The 20,152-nt window shown below is 45.7% G+C and overlaps 1 protein-coding gene across 5 annotated transcripts in view; it reads right to left on the bottom strand.

The window, feature by feature from the left end:
- pcca (propionyl-CoA carboxylase subunit alpha) overlaps nt 1-20,152 on the bottom strand; it is a 399,162-nt gene that overhangs the window by 140,048 nt on the left and 238,962 nt on the right. For 4 of the 5 annotated variants that reach the window (XM_038817962.1, XM_038817964.1, XM_038817966.1 and 1 more), the window contains one exon: nt 10,291-10,389. In XM_038817962.1, coding sequence (XP_038673890.1) covers nt 10,291-10,389 — 99 coding nt within the window. Of the gene's footprint in view, nt 1-6,951; nt 7,633-10,290; nt 10,390-20,152 lie in introns of those variants that run through there. The other variant, XM_038817963.1, reaches the window with a different exon arrangement.

The raw sequence follows: 20,152 nt of genomic DNA, 5'->3' as shown, positions 1-20,152 counted from the left end.
AGGTTTTTCACGCAGAGAGCGGTGGGTGCCTGGAACCGGCTGCCAGAGGATGTGGTGGAAGCAGCACATTAGCCACATTTAAGAGGCATCTGGATGGATACATGAATAGGGAGGAAATAGAGGGACAGGGACTGAGTAAGGGCAGAAGGTTTTTTTTTTAGTTGGGGCGTCACGATCAGCACAGGCTTGGAGGGCCGAAGGGCCTGTTCCAGTGCTGTACTTTTCTTTGCTCTTTGATGATGACTTCATGCCAGGCCAGCAACAATGGTCAACAGTGGAAGCACTGGGAAGGAAGAAAGGTTCGACAGACTCTGGGAGCCCCTGGTGATGGACATATACTGTCATTTCCTAGCGCCCAGAATGTGACCCGCGCACTAACAACATTGTTAAGAGTATCTACATCCCTGCCACTGAACTCCTGCATCCAATACAAACTTATTACAGCATGGAAAATGAAAACAATGTTGTACAATCTTTTTACACCTGCATTAAAACTTCCTCCTGGGAAACAAGTACATGAAACATGGAAGATTTGTTTTCATTCACAACTTACGAACTACATCAGCTGAGGAAGCAGGAACAGTTACTATTTCCCAGAACTCAACATAAACATTAGATTTTGGAAAGGGCAGAATAGGACAAATTGTAATTTGCTCAAGATGTATTGTACACCGAGCCAACATAAATTAACAAAGTTTGGTCACTCAAGGAGTAAACAGCAGACTGCACGGTCAAAATAATTTCATCCTCATTGTATTTTACTGGCAATTTTATAGACCATTTAAAAGGACTCCCCGAAGAACAAGATTCAATTTAAAGTATTTCCGTCATAAACATGAGCTTAATTTGAATGATATTGTAAAGTTCTTTTCCTCGGCTTTCTTACAGTGATGTCCTTCAAATATTGACAATAAAACCCTGAAAGCTTATTAAAGGATAAGGCTTGATAAGGGCAAAAAAGCAGCCCCGCATTAATACTTGCATATTTACACCGAGAAAACATGTTGCTTTGTTGACCTACTTAAGCTGAATTGAAAAACTAGACTTTGCAATCAATCTTTAAAAACATCTCACTCCTCCTCAAAATATTCCTCGTAGTTTCTTTGAAAAATTGGTTTAAATCCAATATCGCCTTCTATGTCACACAATTTAGGTTGGTATGCTCTGCAAATAGAACAGGGTCAGAAGTGGGCCATTCGGCCCCTCCGGCCTGCCCCTTCACTCAGTAATATCATGGCTGATCTGATTGTGGTCTCAACTCCGCTTTCCTTCCTGTCCCCAAAAACCCTCGACTCCCTCATCGATCGTCGATCAGAAATCGAACTCAGCCTCGAATGTATTCAATCAGTTGATGGCTCACTGACATTTCCTAACTTGTGGCCCAGATCGGCACTAACGCCAGGGAGAGGACCCAAGATAATAATAAATCTTTATTGTCACAAGCAGGCTTACATTAACACTGCAATGAAGTTACTGTGAAAAGCCCCGAGTCACCACATTCCGGCGCCTGTTCGGGTACACATAGGGAGAATTCAGAATGTCCAATTCACCCAACAGCACGTCTTTCGGGACTGTGGGAGGAAACCAGAGCACCCAAATTGACAAATGTGAGGTTATCCATTTTGGTAGGAATAACAGCAAACGGGATTATTATTTAAACGATAAAATATTAAAGCATGCCGCTGTGCAGAGAGACCTGGGTGTGCTAGTGCACGAATCACAGAAAGTTGGTTTACAGGTGCAACAGGTGATTAAGAAGGCAAATGGAATTTTGTCCTTCATTGCTCGAGGGATGGAGTTTAAGACTAGGGAGGTTATGCTGCAATTCTATAAGATGTTAGTGAGGCCACACCTGGAGTACTGTGTTCAGTTTTGGTCTCCTTACTTGAGAAAGGACGTACTGGCACTGGAGGGTATGCAGAGGAGATTCACTAGGTTAATCCCAGAGCTGAAGGGGTTGGATTACGAGGAGAGGTTGAGTAGACTGGGACTGTACTCGTTGGAATTTAGAAGGATGAGGGGGGCTCTTATAGAAACATATAAAATTATGAAGGGAATAGATAGGATAGATGCGGACAGGTTGTTTCCACTGGCGGGTGAAAGCAGAACTAGGGGGCATAGCCTTAAAATAAGGGGATGTAGATTTAGGACTGAGTTTAGGAGGAACTTCTTCACCCAAAGGGTTGTGAATCTATGGACTTCCTTGCCCAGTGAAGCAGTTGAGGCTCCTTCATTAAATGTTTTTAAGATAAAGATAGATAGTTTTTTGAAGAATAAAGGGATTAAGGGTTATGGTGTTCGGGCCGGAAAGTGGAGCTGAGTCCACAAAAGATCAGCCATGATCTCATTGAATGGCGGAGCAGGCTCGAGGGGCCAGATGGCCTACTCCTGCTCCTAGTTCTTATGTTCACCCGGAAGAAACCCATGCAGACACGGGGCAAACATTCAGACTCCGCACAGACAGTGACCCAAGGCCGGAATTGAACCCGTGTCTCTATGGATAGAATTAAGAAATAGAAATGGATTTAAGACTGATGTGGGAGTTTTGTATATGGCCCATGATAGCAACTGTGAAGTGGCAGAACTTATTAATGCAGAGATCAGGCAAACATGTAGGGGTTTTATATGAAGGATTTTAACTTGCATACAGATTAGGATAAGCTGGCAAGGTCATGTAAGAATGTTAGCAAAAGTGTTGAGTGTGTTTGAGATGTTTTTCTGCAATAACGGGGGAGATTTTTGTGCCACATTGGAGGCACATTTGGTGGTGGGGATCCTGGAAAAGCTCATCTACTCCCAGGAGGCAGGAGCAGAGCGGGAGGTGCGAATGCCAGGAGATTCATATGCAGCGGGCACTTTGACTTGGCAATCCTCAGGATCCCCACTGGCAAATGCTTGCAAACTTGAGAGAGAGAAGAAAAAGAAAGAAGAGGGCGAAAAAAGAGATAATGCAAAAGGCGAGGGAGGGAGATGTGACATTATGTGAAATGTTCAGAATATAAAGGGTTAATGTCATATCATATTTAACCACTAGATGGAGCTACATGCAGAACTATATAAAGCACTGACTCACAGACTTCTGGGAGAAGGCTGGAGAGGAGCAGTGAGAGAGTGTACAGTACAGTTACAGATAGAGTGTAGAGATTAGTGTTAGTAGAGTGTAGATTACCAGATTATCGTTTACTATAGGAGTAAGTGGTCGAGTTTTAATAAGTAGTGTAAATAAAAGTTAGCTTCGTTAATGAACTTAGCTTCTGTAGTCTTTGTGAACATGACGACATCCATCCTGATAACAGAATCACAAAGAACACGGAGGGAGGGACGGAGGGAGGAAGGATTCACAGACAAAGACCATATTGTGTACAGTGTGTTCAGACCATCGCCTTGTTGTTTTAATCCCATTGAGGTCAGAGACAGATATAGCCCAACAGGTCCAGGTAACTACAATCTGGGGTGCAATAGTACACGGAGTGACGCATCAACTCCTTTGCCAGAAGCAAGCTGTTGATTCCTGCTTGGTCAATGGGAGGGGAGGAGGAGGAAGAATATCTGAAGGGAAGTCATTCCTTGATGGCCTGTACATGCCTGCAAATAGCTGGTTCAGAGTGGCACGAGAAAACCCGGACAGGGTCGGGAAACAAGTGGGGGAGAACTGCACCCCCATTAAACGTAAGTCGGGATCCAATGAGGAAGTTACCCGTGGGTTTGTTAAAAAGGAGTTGTTTGTTTGATGGAGGTGAACTATATCGGCCAGGCGGAAAGGCATACGGAACGGCTGCATAAAATCCTTACTTCTCGTAGCCTGAGCAGATTAAAGAAAAAACTAATTCCACTTCTTTTTCAGACCAGGCTATCCTGAACTTCTCTTGAACGAAGAGGGTTTCATGTGATGCTGCACCCAGATTTTCTTTTCTCGCTTTTGCCGTCTGTAATTAGTTCCAGTTAGTTGGGTATCAATGACCTTTTCAGCGCAAGACGCAGCAAGGTTACAATCAGCACGATATTTACCGCCTCCACTGTACGATTATCACAGTCAAGGATGAGCAAAAGGTAACAGGCGTCAAAGAATACAAAGGTACCATTCATGAGGCACTGTTTCATAGCATTTCAAGGCTTTGTACACACTCATTTGCTAGTCTAGGTGAAGAGAATTACAATTGTTGCAGGCAAAATTAAATTGCACACTTTTTGGGAAAGCTCATAAGAAGCAAGAAAATTATACGTGAGATGGTATCCTCCTACCCCCCCACCCCCATTCTTCCTTTTCAGCTTTTAATTGTACTGAAATAATGACTGTTGTTTATTCATCAGCTTTCGGACAAAGATTTGGAATCACACTGCTTCAGTCAAATAATGAAATAGATCGGAGAAAACTTTACAACCACCCCTAAAGGATTGTCACATTTAATCACTGAGCAATTGAACTGTGCGCCCCAATAAAGTTCCAAATGCCATTCTCAGTGTGGGTAGAGTTTGGTCAGCTGGTTGGTCTTAAAATCCTTTGATTGCAAAACGAGGAATCAGGTTAAGAGTCCGACTCGGGGGGGGGGGGTGTGGACCACAGGAAATGAATGAAGGAGGAGAGGGGAGCAAAGGGTAGGTGGAGGGGAAAGAGAAGGGGAAAGGGGTGGAGAGAGAGCAAGGGGGAGGGGGGGGTTGAAACAGGTGCTGGGGGAGTCAGCAAGCTAGAGGTGAGGCGAGTGCAGGATAAGGGAGAACAGGAGAGGGTAGAGAGAGAGAGAGAGAGAGGGAGGCAGCGAGTGGGGGGGGAGCACAAAAGATGACAGAAAGAACACGACAACAAAGCAACAGAGGTAGGATAGGGGAAGGATTTTGATTAATATCCATTCCACTGTTTTAAAACAAATTCAATTTTTTATTTTGGGGGAATACTTTTTTCTAACAAAGGACAAAGAAATATACAGCACAGGAACAGGCCCTTTGGCCCTCCAAGCCTGCGCCGACCATGCTGCCCATCTAAACTAAATCCTTCTCCACTTCCGGGGTCTGTATCCCTTTATTCCCATCCTATTCATGTATTTCTCAAGGTGCCTCTTAAACATCACTGTCGTACCTGCTTCCAACACCTCCTCCGGCAGCGAGTTCCAGGCACCCACTACTCTCTGTGTAAAAAACTTCCCTTGTACATCTCCTCTAAACTTTGCCATTTGCACATTAAACCTATGCCCCCTAGTAATTGACTCTTCCACCCTGGGAAAAAGCTCCTGACTGTCCTGTCTCGGAACATTTTATACCTGAATATAAGCAGGACCCCTTCTTCCAATGAAATCATGAATATGCATAGAAATCATATATAATAAACAGTTTCCACCAGCACGGCTATTGTATACCGGCTTGTTGGAGCCAAGGTTTCTAACCCCAGGCATTCTCTCATTCAACATGGCGCTTTCCGTTCCCCTTCCAATTTCATTCCAGTACTCTCGTCTCTGCCACCCCCTCCACACTGCCCAAAAAGGCCTTTTTTTGATGCAGAATAATATGAAGCCTTTCAAAGAGAAATAGATGTTTCACTTGGGAGGAAAGGGGGTAGAGCCGCAGTCATCTGCAGCAGAAAGGGAGGCCATTCGACCCATCAACTTGATGCTGACTCTCGGTGGAGCAGTCCAGTAACCACCCCCCCTCAAAAGCTAAATCCCTGCATCTCTACCAGGGGCTGGTTTAGCACACTGGGCTAAATAGCTGGCTTTGAAAGCAGACCGAGGCAGGCCAGCAGCGCAGTTAGATTCCCGTACCAGCCTCCCCGAACAGGCGACGGAATGTGGCGACTAGGGGTTTTTCACAGTAACTTCATTGAAGCCTACTTGTGACAATAAGCCATTTTCATTTCATTTCAAGTCTATTTCCTTCATGTACCCTTCCAATCACTTTTTGGAAGCATTGATTGTTTCCGTTTGCGACAAGCTCATAGGCAGCGAATCGAAGGTCAATACCACTCACTGAGCAAAATACTTATTTTTTATGGAGAAGGCCGGAACAATAGGTGTAAAGCTAACCAAGTGTATATACAGGCTCGGTGGAGCAAATGGCTTCCCCCTCTGCCTATCTTTCATCAGCTCCTCTGTACAGCTCCACTTCCACAGTCCATCAATATTCCACTGTAGAGGATCTTTTAGACTTTAGTGTTGAAATAGATTAGGTCCTTTCGACTCAAAATGGCCTTTTCAGCATTTGCCCTTACACCACAATGCTAAAGGATGTTTTGTCTACTTTAGTTTTTTTAAAAAAATTTAGAGTACCCAATTCATTTTTCCAATTAAGCGGCAGTTTAGCATGGACAATCCACCTACCCTGCACATCTTTGGGTTGTGGGGGTGAGATCCACGCAAACACGGGGAGAATGTGCAAACTCAACACGGACAGTGACCCAGAGCCGGGATCGAACCTGGGACCTTGGCGCTGTGAGGCCACTATGCCACAGGGCTGCCCTTGTCTACATTAGTTGGGCAGCATGTCTGCGTGGGTCTCACCCCCACAACCCAAAAATGTGCAGGTTAGGTGGATTGGCCACACTAAATTGCCCCTTAATTGAAAAAAAAATAATTGGGTACTCTAAATTTTTTTTTTTTTAATTGTCCTTAGGTTGATGGGATCATAGCACAGGAACTATCTCATTGACACATGGTTTGGGAAAGTGCAGGAATGGTCAGGAGCCTACTTGTCTTGTGAAAACACTTGAATCTATTGGCATGCTCATGTATTCTCATGTATTTTCTTGAATTCTGTTTAATTCCCTTTTCTTCCCATGTACTGAATGATCTGTTGAGCTGCTTGCAGAAAAATACTTTTCACTGTACCTCGGTACACGTGACAATAAACAAATCCAATCCAATCCATCCAGGGGCTAAAAACAGGCTCAAATTCCCATAATACGGTCACGGATTTATTGTACATAAGGCAGACAACAATGATTGCATTTATATAGCACATTGTAATTCAATAAAACATCCCAGGACTCGTCACAGGAACATCATAAAATCTGACACCAGTCCATGTAAGATGACATTAGGGCACATGGCCAAATGCTGGAGGGTAGAGGTAGGTTTGAAGTGGTATTTAAAGGTGAGAAGCGGAGAGGTTTAGGGAACAAATTACAAAGCTCAACGCTTTGGCAGCTGAAGACGTGCAGGTATCGGAGGGTAATGGAGCTGGAGGAGGTTACAGAGACAGGGAGGGATAAGGCCATGGAGGGATTTGAAAACAGGGAGGAGTTTTTTAAAATCAAGGCATTGCACAAGTGGGAGCCATCATAGAGATGCAGGCAGAGAGATGCCATATGTTATAGAGTATCAGGGTGTTCTCGGGTGTTCACTCAATCATTGAATGCTAGGGTCTGAATTGGATTTTTGGATTTCTGAAGAAAGATGGAAATAATGAAGCTTTCTTCATCCTTCTTAGTGGAGGTATTTTTTATTGAAAGACGGTTCATGTGTTGTGTTGACATCCCCAGGATTCCTTGATAAATGCCCCTTTGTGTTCCCTTTGATGCCCCCCTGTGTGTTGTCCTAACACAGCACATGGAGACATGCAACTCCAAATCCCACTGGTTAACCCACTGTTCAAGTTGAAGAGTAAAGTGTGTCCTCGACCTGCATCTGTCAGTACCAGGGTCACCTTGTTAAAAAAAAAAGTGTTGCGTCATATCCTGATACTCCAAGACCATCGAAATGATTGCACCCCTGGCGGAAATCACAGAACAGAACGGGTGACTTTGCATAACCTTGCATCACTCTCTTCGTGGGAACGTGAGGTTTAGTGAATCTTTCGCTTCCCTTTCCTGGTCTTCCAAGTGGAGACCACGGGCTGGATTCTCCGGTCACCGACGGCCAAATCGCGTTCGGCAAACGGCCGGAGAATCCAAGCTTCTGACCAAATCGGGGAGGGCGCCGCTTTCGCGATGCTCTGCCCCTTCCGAGTGTGCCGCACCACGCATCGATCGACCACCCCCCCCGCTCCGACCGGCCGAGTTCCCGACGGCGTGGGTCTCTCATGGTCTCAACCGTCGGGAACTCAACGTGGCGGCTGAGGACTCATCCAGCACCGCCACAGTCGAGGGGAGGGCCGTTCCGTGGGCAGGGGGGACATTATTCGGGGCTGGGGGCACTGTGGTTGGGGGGGGCACGGGCCGGCCAAAGGGGGGGGGGTGGGTACTATTTCGCTGGCTGGGTCTGCAGGCTACGACCGGCGCATAGCACGGTGCGGCCGCTGCAGGCCGCCGCCTTGCGCATGCGCGGCCACGGACCCGGCAATTCTCCAGGGCGTAACGGCAGCTAGAGCCGAATGCTCTACGCTGCCGTCCTGCTAGCTCCCAGCAAAACGGCGTATCGATGGCCGTTTTACACCACTTTTTCTGGCATAAAATGCCACCGTCCCCACGCTGGCGTTGGGACACAGCCCAGAATCAGAGAATCTAGCCCACATCGTGAACAATATGCAAGATTTTGACATGTACTTCCCAACGCTGCCAGCTGCTCCATGAGGGTGGGAAGCACTGAGCCTTACACAAATCAGTGAAAGTGGTCCAAGTGTGGTTCCGCAGAACGCAAGGCCGCATCCTGCGTGACATATTCCTCAGCAGACAGAAAGCCCGCCTTGTCCCTCTCTCTGATCGGTGTCCTCCCAAGGATGCGATTGGCTGCAAAATGACTTCAACAGCCACTGACACCGGCGAGATTTGCTCTGTGCTTTGCAAACTCGATAAGATCCTCTCTCTCTTGTGGATAGAGACCAGAGCAAGTCTCTGGAACATCCAAGGGTATATACGGTTCTAACAGGACACTGCTCAGAAAGCCATCCAAGGGAATGAACAGTTGCCAGATTTCCAAGGCAATTTCTCCCCATTACCCTCCCCAAGAGAAGCTATTAGGAGTTAAAATAAACACAGCCACAAATACAACTTACCTTCCTAGACCACTACATCATGCCTGACTATAATTATACTTGAATTCCTTTCCAAACTTTCCATAAAGTTAGCTATGACCATTAACAAGCTAATTCCAGCTATTTCAGCGTTCCTTTTCTTAGAACCTTGACGTAATTAAATATTTCGCTAAACTGTTTTGAAGTCATTTTCCATTAAAAAAAAATTAAATGGAGTTTTTAAATCACCATGCGTGACTGCCAAATAATGCATGTCTAACATCAAGCTCTTGATCTCAGTGAAGTCAGAGAGGTCCTTAATAGGAGACTTGCTTTTAAAACCACAACAGTAGAACAACAGGGTCACCACTGCTTTTCAAGCTGTGCTAGGAAAGCAAGTATTAGCAAACTTTAGAGTTAGAGGACCTCTTGTATTACCCAAGTGTGGATACCCTACACAATTTTCAAACACTTCTGTAGAGAGCAAGTCAAAAAACGTGAAGAACATTTCTCCCCGTATTGTATATTTTCTATTCAAACTTAGTATTTTAGCAGAAGCTTCGCGCACAGAGCAATATTTTGTTTTAAATTTAAAGTAGCCAATTCTTTTTTTTCTAATTAAGGGGCAATTTAGTGTGGCCAATCCACCTACCCTGCACATCTTTGGGTTGTGGGGGTGAGATCCACACAGACATGGGGAGAATGTGCTAACTCCACACGGACAGTGACCCAGGGCCGGGATCGAACCTGGGACCTCGGCGCCGTGAGGCTGCAGGGCTAACCCACTGCGCCACCGTGCTGCCCTCTGATTTCTTTTTAAAGCAGGAATATTCCGCATGAGCTACTTTTGAAACGGGCCGCTCAGAATGAGACAGTTGAGGAGCAGACAGTGCAGGTCACAGTGAATTTCCCTCTCACACCGCAATGGAGAGGAGATAATCCTGTTCAGAAGCTAATCGTTTTTATTTTGATGCAGTATCTATAATGTGTTCTGAGATCTCGTTTGAAAATTCATTCAGCACGGTGATGATGAGTTGTACATTTCCTGGGACCATGTTCTTCCCTCAGTCAGCATCATCCAAACAGATTATCGGCTCCTCGTGACATTGCTGTTTGTGGGAGCTTGCTGTGCACAAATTGGCTGCCAGGTTTTCAACATTACAACGGAGAATGGACTTCTACAGAACTTTACCTGCTGTAAAGTGGGTTGGAATGCCCCGGACTATGAAAGACTATAAATTTATTTCCTCATGAGCGTGGGTTTGGCCCCCACAACCCCAAGATGTGCAGGCTATCTTAGGTATGCTAAATTGTTCCTTAATTGGAACAAAAAATGAATTGGGTACATGAAATTTTTAAAATAAATAAATAAAATAAAAAGAAATCAGATAACAGGACTGCCGTTAAATGTACCTGAACAATCCTGTGGGTATCGTCAATGGTGACAGGCAACAAGGGTGAAGCAAGGTTCCATTCGCTGGTCACATTTAGCGTCTTTCCATCAACCTCCACCTGTTGTGACATTAGATAAGACTGTTACAGAGAAGATAGACAGAAAACAGACCCCCCAAATCCACTACGGTGGACAAAAGCAGCAGCCATTTTAAACAGATGGTAACCCAACAGCCCTGTCATGTTTATTACGACTGTCATAAAAGACAGGGCCCAACAACATAGTCCTCAAATCATCCCTGGGGACCAGCAATGGACCTCAGAACAGCTGCTTCTGGTTACGGAGGTTTCAAGCAATTTAAAATAAGTAACAAATAGTCACCCGACTTTTACACCTACCTTGATAGGCTACATTTACTGCAATTTAACAAGTGCCGAATGTAAATTCCTGTGACACATTTCAACCTGTGCATTGGAGCTTGCTTATAATAACCCAAATCTCCAAGGATTACAGAAGCATTTCTTCACTGCTTCAATAATTACAGCATAATTAATACTTTCATTTTAATCATTTTTCCCCTCAAAAAAACTGACCTTCTGTTGTACGTAATTGAAAATAAATGTTTAGCAGTATCAGGAATTTCCCAACCTAATCTGAGGATTTCAGGAGCAACTCGCTCTTCAAGTGTTGAAGGCGAATAGTAACCATTGCAAGGGAAGAACATCTTATTTTACAAGAAATATTCAGACCTTTAAACTGCTGCAGATTACGAAGAGGGCAGTTGAATAGGTTATATTATGAAATTTGATGAGATTTAGGGGGCAGCATGGTGGCGCAGCGGTTAGCACTGCAGCCTCACGGCGCTGAGGTCCCAAGTTCGATCCCGGCTCTGGGTCACTGTCCGTGTGGAGTTTGCACGTTCTCCCCGTGTCTGCGTGGGTTTCGCCCCCACAAACCAAAGATGTGAAGGTTAGGTGAATTGGCCATGCTAAATTACCCTTAGTGTCCAGAAAGATTAGGTGGGGTTACTGGGTTACGGGGATAAGGTAGAAGTGTGGGCTTAAGTAGGGAGCTCTTTCCAAGGGCCGGTGCAGACTCGATGGGCTGAATGGCCTTTCTGCTCTGTAAATTCTATGATCAAGACCTAGAGGATATTGATACAAAGCAGCAATTTTGAAATTAAATAAAATGGAAGTGCTTATGTGTAGGCGTTACTTGGCAGTTACCAGGAAATGGTATTGGCCAAATTGCTATTGCATCCCAAAGTGTATTTATGACATTACCGTATACAATGCCTCAACTATCCAGGGAGAGCTTTCACTGGACAAGCAATGGAAATTGTATTAAACATATTTAACTTTCTTCTTTGGTAAATTTCAAATGCTGAGTCTAAAAGTTTACAACAGAAAATGTAAAATTAACTAACATTAATGTAATAGTTCATGTCAAAGGACTGTACAGGTTGAAAACCCATTATCTAAAATACTTGGGGCCGAGTTTGCATCGGATTTCAGAATTTTTCGGATTTTGCAATACTGCACAGGTGCGGCACGGCGCGCTTTGGGAACTGTGCATGTGTGGAACATTGGAAACTGCGCATGTGCAGTGCACATTGGAAACTGTGCATGTGCGGAACATTGGGAACTGCACATGTGGGTGCACTTTGGGAACTGTGCATGTGCAGCCCGCGTTGGGAACTGTGCATGTGCGGAACATTGGGAATTGCACATGCGGGCGCGCTTTGGGAACTGCGCATGTGCGGCCCGCGTTGGGAATTGTGCATGTGCGGAACATTGGGAACTGCACATGTGCAGCGAGCTTTGGGAACTGTGCATGCGCAGAACGTTGGGACCTGCGCATGTGCAGCACGTTGGGAACTGCAGCAGCCCCACGTTAAGAACTGCATGTGTCGCACGCGTTGGCAACTATGCATTTGCTGCGCACTCGAAAAAAGTGCGGATTTCAGAATTTTCGCGGTTGCTGGAATTTCGGATAAGGGATGCTTAACCTGTAATACCAGAGTTGCCAGCTGTCCTAGTTTTAACAGGGGGCTCAATGGATTGGACTGATCTTCTGGGAAACAATGTCTCGGAAACAGATCTCCCTTGTTAGGGAATCACAAATCATTATTGTTCCTTCCGTCCAAAGATTAAAATTTGAAAAATAATAATTTTCATAATGTGAGTGCTGCTGGCAATTTTTATTTTTTTTATAAATTTAGAGTACCCAATTCATTTCTTCCAATTAAGGGGCAATTCAGCGTGGCCAATCCACCTACCCTGCACATCTTTGGGTTGTGGGGATGAAACCCACGCAAACACGGGGAGAATGTGCAAACTCCACACGGAAAGTGACCCAGGGCCGGGATCGAACCTGAGACCTCGACGCCGAGAGACTGCAGTGCTAACCACTGCGCCACCGTGCGGCCCCCTCTGCTGGCAAGCTTGACAGTTATCACCGAACCCTTGTTGACCTGAGAAGGCAGTGGCGGGGTTTTATCTCAAACGTGTTATTTTACTCCCATTCGCAAAGGACATTATTGAACCAGTTGGGCCTTGGTGCCAATGCCCCAGCATCATGGTCATTCTTATCGAGGTCAGGTTTTTTACTTCCAGTTTCTCCTCAAACTGAATTCAAATTCTCAGACTACCCTTGGTGGGATTTGAACTCACGTTCTACTGGATTCAGGCCTCTAGATTAACTGCTCCCTCTAACATAATCACTGCACCACCATACTCAGAAATGGCCATCGGGGCACGGCATGTGGCGCAGTGGTTAGCACTGGGATTGCGGCGCTGAGGACCTGGGTTCCAATCCCGGCCCTGGGTCACTGTCCATGTGGAGTTTGCACATTCTCCCTATGTTTGCGTGGGTTTCACCCCCACAACCCAAAGATGTGCAGGGTAGGTGGATTGGCCATGCTAAATTGCCCCTTAATTGGAAAATATAATAATTGGGTACTCTAAATTTATTTTTAAAAAAGGAATGCCCTTCGGAGAAAGAGGGAAAACAGAGTCGGAACTTTTGTTCAAGACAATATACTCTCTACTTGCCTGGACATATGTAACTCCAACAAACACTCAAGAAGCTCAACAGTATCCAGCACAAAGCAGCCCATTTAATAATAAGAATCTTTTATTGTTACAAGTATGAAGTTACTGTGAGAAGCCCCTAGTGGCCACATTCCGGCGCCTGTTCGGGGAGGATGCTACGGGAATTGAACCCGCGCTGCTGGCCTTGTTCTGCATTACAAACCAGCTGTCTAGCCCACTGAGCTAAATCAGCTCCCTTTCCACCACAATAAACATTCACTCGCTCCACCGCTGTCACACAGTGGTGGCAGTTAGTACCTGCAGGACTGCAGGACTCACGAAAACTCCTTCAGCAGCATCTTCCAAACCAGCTAAATCGACCACCTACCAGGACAAGGGCAGCAGATACCTGGGAACACCACCGCCTGCAAGTTCCCCTCCAGGTTACACGCCATTCTGACTTGGAACTATTAATGGGACTATTCCTTCACCGTCACTGGATCAAAATCTTGGAACTCCCTTCCCAACAGCACAGTGGGTGTACTTACACAGCATGGACTGCAGCGGTTCAAGAAGGCAGCTCACCACCACCTCCTCAAGGGCATTAGAAATGGGCAATAATGCTGGCCTAGCCAGCAACGCCCACCTCCCATTAACGAACTTGCAATTCTTGACACCAAGCATTTGCGAATTCTTGCCTTGACAGACGAATCCAGATCTGGCTAACATCAAGTTCCACTGCCAGTAGAATCGGTAAGCAGAAGACACAGATTTTCTTCTTTTAAATTTAGAGTGCCCAATTCATTTTTTTCCAATTAAGGAGCAATTTAGCGTGGCCAATCCACCTACCCTGCACATCTTTGATTATTATTATCTTTGGGTCGTGGGGGTGAAACCCATGCAAACACGGGGAGAATGTGCAAAATCCACATGGACAGTGACCCAGAGCCGGGATCGAACCTGGGAGCTCGGCGCCGTGAGAGGACACAGATTTAAGATAAATACTTAAAAACTAAAAGAATTGTAGGGCTATGGGGAAAGAGCAGGGTAAATGGGTCTAATTGGATAGAGCATTCAAAGCACTGACATGATTAGCCGAATGCCCTGTACGATCAGTCCCATAAACACCAAAGAATGTTTGTATCTTTGTGCAAAGTTCATCTGCGCTCACATTCTGAATTACTGCAGCGCTGTGAAGTAACATCTTCATAAGATCTTGAGAACAAAGATGTGGAATGTTATTGAAACATCGAAGGACGGATTGAGTTTCATCCTGTTTCAAATGTAACTCACAAGTCACTTTATTTTTTGCAGACTCTCCCAGTGATTAGTAGCAGATATTCTCTTTGAAACACAGATAACTAGACAGCTATCTGCTCAGCTCTGCCCCAATGCCATGTGTGAGGTACTCGAGTCCATGGTCTTCAAAGAGAAATTTGTCACTGGGCAGGAAACGCAACAAAGATTGGTGCCGGTACCAGAACCATAGGAAGAAGCTATCTGGTACCCCGTTCAGCTCGATAGCTTGGGACAGCAAAGGTAAACTGTACCCTTAGAGGTTACTTATTATTGAATAATCACTGCTCCGTTCAATCAGGAATTCAGGAGAAGCTTCCATACCCAGAGAGTGGTTAGAATACGGGACTCGCAATTACAGGGAGTGGTCGAGGCAAATGGCATAGATGCATTTAAGGGGGAACTTGATAAACGCATGAGAAGGAAAGGAATAAAAAGATAGGTTGATAGCCGAGGCTCCGACGGAGAACAAACACCGCCAGCACAGACCTGTTGGGCAGAAGGGCCTCTTTCTGTGTTGCTGAGTCGATGGGAGGAATTTAACATCATCAAAAAGGGTGGCAAGGGTCTGGAGAGATTTGTGGGGCAGTGTGGGATTATATCGGCAGATATGTGGAATCCAATTCCAGTTTAACAGCAGCAGATTTGCAATCAGGGAGTTAAGTCATTTCGGACTGACAAGCCTGCGATTACAGTTACATGAGGTTTCTCTCCTTTGATTTCGGAAACCGTTTAAATTTAATGGCCGGGAGTGGGTTTCCTTGGGTTCGGGACTTCTGGTAGTTAAAGGGAGGCAAGGTCCGCAGGCCACACAGTTTTGCAAGTGTTTCTCCAGCATGGCTTGTGGGCCGAGAGGGACAGGAATTCTTCTCCCCGGCCCCTGACACAATTCTTCTGTCACAATCTCCTCCCTAACCCCTTGCCAGCCTCACCCCTGGATCTAACTACCACCCCCCACCACTCCTAGATTATAAAAGTAGGGAAGTGTTGTTGCAACTGTACAAGGCATTGGTGAGACCGCACCTGTGTTCAGTTTTGATCTCTTTATTTGAGGAAAAATGACATGGCATTGCAGGCAGTTCAGAGGAGGTTCATGATGTGTAATGTACTTTGGGATAACACAGGCTGCAACTGGATGCAGCTTTTAACCAAAAGATACTCCAGACCTTGAAGTTAGTTCAATCTGATTTATTGAACCAGTAGCACAGTTCTCTATGTGTTCGGCTCTCTGCTAACCTAAGTGTGGTTACTCTGTCTGACGGAATCAGACTAGCTCTTAGCCACGTGCTGGAAGTGTGATACTGTACATACACCCCGACTCACTCTAGATGTTCAGTGGAAAGAGGCAGAGTGTGAGTGCCTCGTGCGAGATACCACCCCCGAGTGTCCTGCCTGCTCATTGGTCATGTCCTGTTCTCTGTGTTCATTAGCTGCCTGTCTGTATATCATTATCTGCATGTCTGCATATCATGACAGTTCACAAGATTGATTCCAGAGAAGTGAGGTTTGTCGTATGAAGATAGATCGAGCATTTTAGGCCAATACTCTCAAGAGTTTATAAGAATGAGGGTAGATCAATTGAGGTATATAAAATGATAAAAGTTTATTTTTAAATTTAGAGTACCCAATTCACTTTTTCCAATTATGGGGCAATTTAGCGCAGTCAATCCACCTACCCTGCACGTCTTTGGGTTATGGGGGTGAGACCCACACAGACACGGGGAGAATGCACGGACAGTGACCTGGGGCCGGGATCGAACCTGGGACCTCGGCGTCGTGAGGCAGCAGAGCTAACCCACTGCGCCACCGTGCTGCCCTAAAATGATAAAGATATGGATAAAGTAGACGTGGAGCAGATGCTTCCTCTTGTGGCACATTCTAGAACAAGAGGTCATAGTCTCAGGATAAGAGATAGAAATTCTAAAACAGAAATGATAAGAAAGAACTTCTCCAAAAGGGTCTTGAATCTGCGGAATACATTACGGAGTGCGGTGGATTCTGGGACAGTGAGTAAATTTAAGGAGGAGTTAGACAGATTTTTAATTGGCAATGGGTTGAAGGGTTATAGAGAATGAGCAGGGCGGTGGAGTTGAGGTCAGGATGGGATCAGCTGTGATCGTACTGAATGGTCCAGCAGGTTCGAGAGGCTAAATTCTAAAAAAGAACTATTCTGTCTAATTCCATCTTCCAGCTCTTGGTCTGCAGCCCTGTAGGTAACAGCACCTCAAACACAAATCTGGTGTTCGTGATTAATAAGTGGATCAGGGGTTATGGGGAGAAGGCAGGAGAATGGGAATGAGGGACCTATGAGCCATGATCAAATGGTGGAGAAGACTCGATGGGCTGAATGGCCCAATTCTGCTCCTACATCTTGTGCTCTCATGGCTTCAAAGAGCCTCTTAGAGGAGGGAGGGGATGATAATATGAGGGGTTTAAGGAGGGAATTATAGGGCGTTGTGTCTTGGCAGTCAACCAACGTCATCGTGAAGGAAATTGTTAGATAGACAAAAAGCTGGGATTGGAGGAGCACAGAGATCTGAGGATTATCAGGCAGGCCAGTCTGGTACACACGGTGGGAACGTGGCCTGACTGGTAGAGGTATCTCAGCATGTGATTTCTGCCCTTAGAGGGAGAAACAGAATCTGTCAAATGTGGAGTTTTAGTACGGATGTATGAATAAACATCTTCATGAGACTGTAGCATGCTTACTTGAGTAATGATAAAGTTCATTTTCTCTACACGGCTCAGCACCGGTTGGATGGATAATGACGCAGGAAGACCCATACAGCTCCCAGTTCAAGCAGAGTCAGCAGGAACATAAAGATCTAATCTAGAAGCATTGGGGGCATTATAACTATACATCGAAATGCAATCAAATAGAGAACAGTCACATGGCTTTACTTCTACTCTGATGATATCTCAATGTCCATTTTCGTTGTCGGCTATTTCTGGTCAACAATGGCGGCCTGACTATTTTTGGATGCACCACAGGGGGCACATGACAATGCTGCCAGCGAAGACAATTTGTCTCTTTGGTTGACAGCACTGATACCATGATGAAGCAAAGGATGGAATGTGCTCAGCTTGCCAATCAAAATCCCCAATGCAAATCCTTTCATTTGAAGATACCTCTTAAGGTTACTTCTCACTCAAAGACCTGCCGCACTGCCACCAGCAATTGGACAAATGCAGCCTCAGGTTGCAGCACAGTGGTTAGCACTGCAGTCTCAAAGGGACACGGGTTCAATTCCAGCCTCGGGTCACTGCCTGTGCAGTATCTGCACGTTCTCCCCGCGTCTGCGTGGGTTTCCTCCGGGTGCTCCGGTTTCCTCCCACAGTCCGAAGATGTGCGGGTTAGGTGGGTTGGCCATGGTCAATTGCCTCTTAGTGTCCAGGGATGTGCAGGTTAGGTTATGGGGATAGGGTGGGGGGTTAGACAGGAGTTGGACGGTGGGGGGTGGGGGGGGGAGTGGACATGGATACAGTGCTCATTCGAAGGGTCGGTGCAGGCTCAATGGGCCGAATTGCATCCTTCGGCACTGAAGGGATTCTATGGTAAGTTAACATATTAGTGACTGGGGAATGAAGAGGAGGTGCACAAGCCCAAGATCAGCTCCAATTCCATTAGTTATATGAGGTGAAGGCCATTCAGCCACTCAAGTCTGATCTGCAATTCAATAAGATCATGGTCGATCTACTACCCCAACTCCGCTCTCCTGCCTATTGCCATTTCCATTGATGTTCAAAAAACTACAAATCTCAATTTTAAATATACTTATTGACCGAGTATCCACAGCCTGTGAGGTAGAAGATTCACAACCTTTTGAGTGTTAAAATCTCACCCCAACTCAGTCTTAAGTGGCCGACCCCTTATCCTGAGACCTGTCACCCCTCGTTCTAGACTCTTACCCCTAGTTCTAGACTCTTGCCCCTAGTTCTAGACTTTTACTCCTAGTTCTGGACTCTCTGTATTTATCCTGCCAAACTCTCTCAGAATCTTATAAATTTTCAATGCGATCATGTCGTCTCTACTCGGGAGAACACCTACCCATTCTACTCAAGATATAGGCCCATTCTAAGTCCAGGTGTGTGATGGCCCAAGCCAGGGCCTTGTCTAATGCTGTTACTGTTGGTTTATTGAGTGGGGTTGAGTTTCTTTCACAGGGCCACTGGGTGGCAGCAGTGTTTTTCTGATGGTAGGTGCAGCACCAATGGCAAGGAGCCAGGCTGAATGCCCGGCATTGATTTGATGTAAATTGCTTTCTGAAAACGCTTCAGCGTTCACACTTGATTTTGTACCTGACCCAGAGTCTCTGCAAATCACAACACAGCTCAAAGCTAAGATTTTGCCATTACGTTAAAGGCACCAATTAGTTTTCCAACAACAACTTGCATTTGTATAGCCCTCCAAAAGTAATACCATGTGCAAAAGTGTTTCACCAAAACTTTGCAAACAACATTTGACACTGAGCCACAGAAGATATTGGGACGGATGAACAAAAGCTTGGTCAAAGGGGGAGGGTTTTTTTTTAAGTATCCAATTCATTTTGTCCCCCAATTATGGGGCAATTTAATGGCCGATTCACCTACCCTGCATGTCTTTTGGGTTGTGGGGGTGAGACCCATGCAAACACGGGGAAAGAAGTAGGGTTTAAGGAACATCTTTTTTTCAAATAAATTTTTAGAGTACCCAATTTTTTTTTTCCCCCCAATTAAGGGGCAATTTAGCGAGGCAAATCCCCCTACCCTGCACATCTTTGGGTTGTGGGGGTGAAACCCACGCAGACACGGGAAGAACGTGCAAACTCCACACGGACAGTGAACCAAGGCCCGGGATTCGAACCCGGGTCCTCAGCGCCGTAGTCTCAGCGCTAACCCGCTGCGCCACGTGCCGCCCTCATAAGGAACATCTTAAAGGAGGAGAGAGAGAGGTGGAGATGTTTGAAGAGGGAATTTCAGGGCTTGGGGCCTCCGCTGCTGAAGACACAGCCACCAATGGTAGAATGATTAATATCTGGGTTGTACAAGAGGCCAGGATAGTGGGGAGCGGAATGCAGAGATCTCGAAGGATTGTAGGTGAGGTTAATATCAGTGAAAAGCAAGGCTATGGAGAGATTTGGACACAAAGATGAAACCCCCACTTGAAGACTCTGGCAAGCCCAACCGAGCACAATGTGCATCTACAGGATGTAATAGTGGGTTATCTGTTTCTAGAAAGAACCGAGTAAATGGTCTAGAACAAACTTTTCCCTGTTATAGAACAGACTGAATTTCATTGCAAAAGCAAAATCCACATATCCTGGACTGGGGTGAAAGATTACTGGGGAACATGGGAAGAAGGAGTCTAAGTACTATATATATATATATATATACTATATATTGTATAGAAATATAGGCTTCTATTTATATCTAGGGGCTGGTTTAGCTCACTGGGCTAAATCGCTGGCTTTTAAAGCAGACCAAGCAGGCCAGCAGCACGGTTCGATTCCCGTACCAGCCTCCCCGGACAGGCGCCGGAATGTGGCGACTAGGGGCTTTTCACAGTAACTTCATT

Source organism: Scyliorhinus canicula, chromosome 14 (assembly GCF_902713615.1).
Source record: "Scyliorhinus canicula chromosome 14, sScyCan1.1, whole genome shotgun sequence".
In the NCBI taxonomy this organism is placed as follows: domain Eukaryota; kingdom Metazoa; phylum Chordata; class Chondrichthyes; order Carcharhiniformes; family Scyliorhinidae; genus Scyliorhinus; species Scyliorhinus canicula.
Note: the sequence above shows the minus strand (reverse complement) of the source record. Positions and strands in the feature narration are given on the sequence as shown.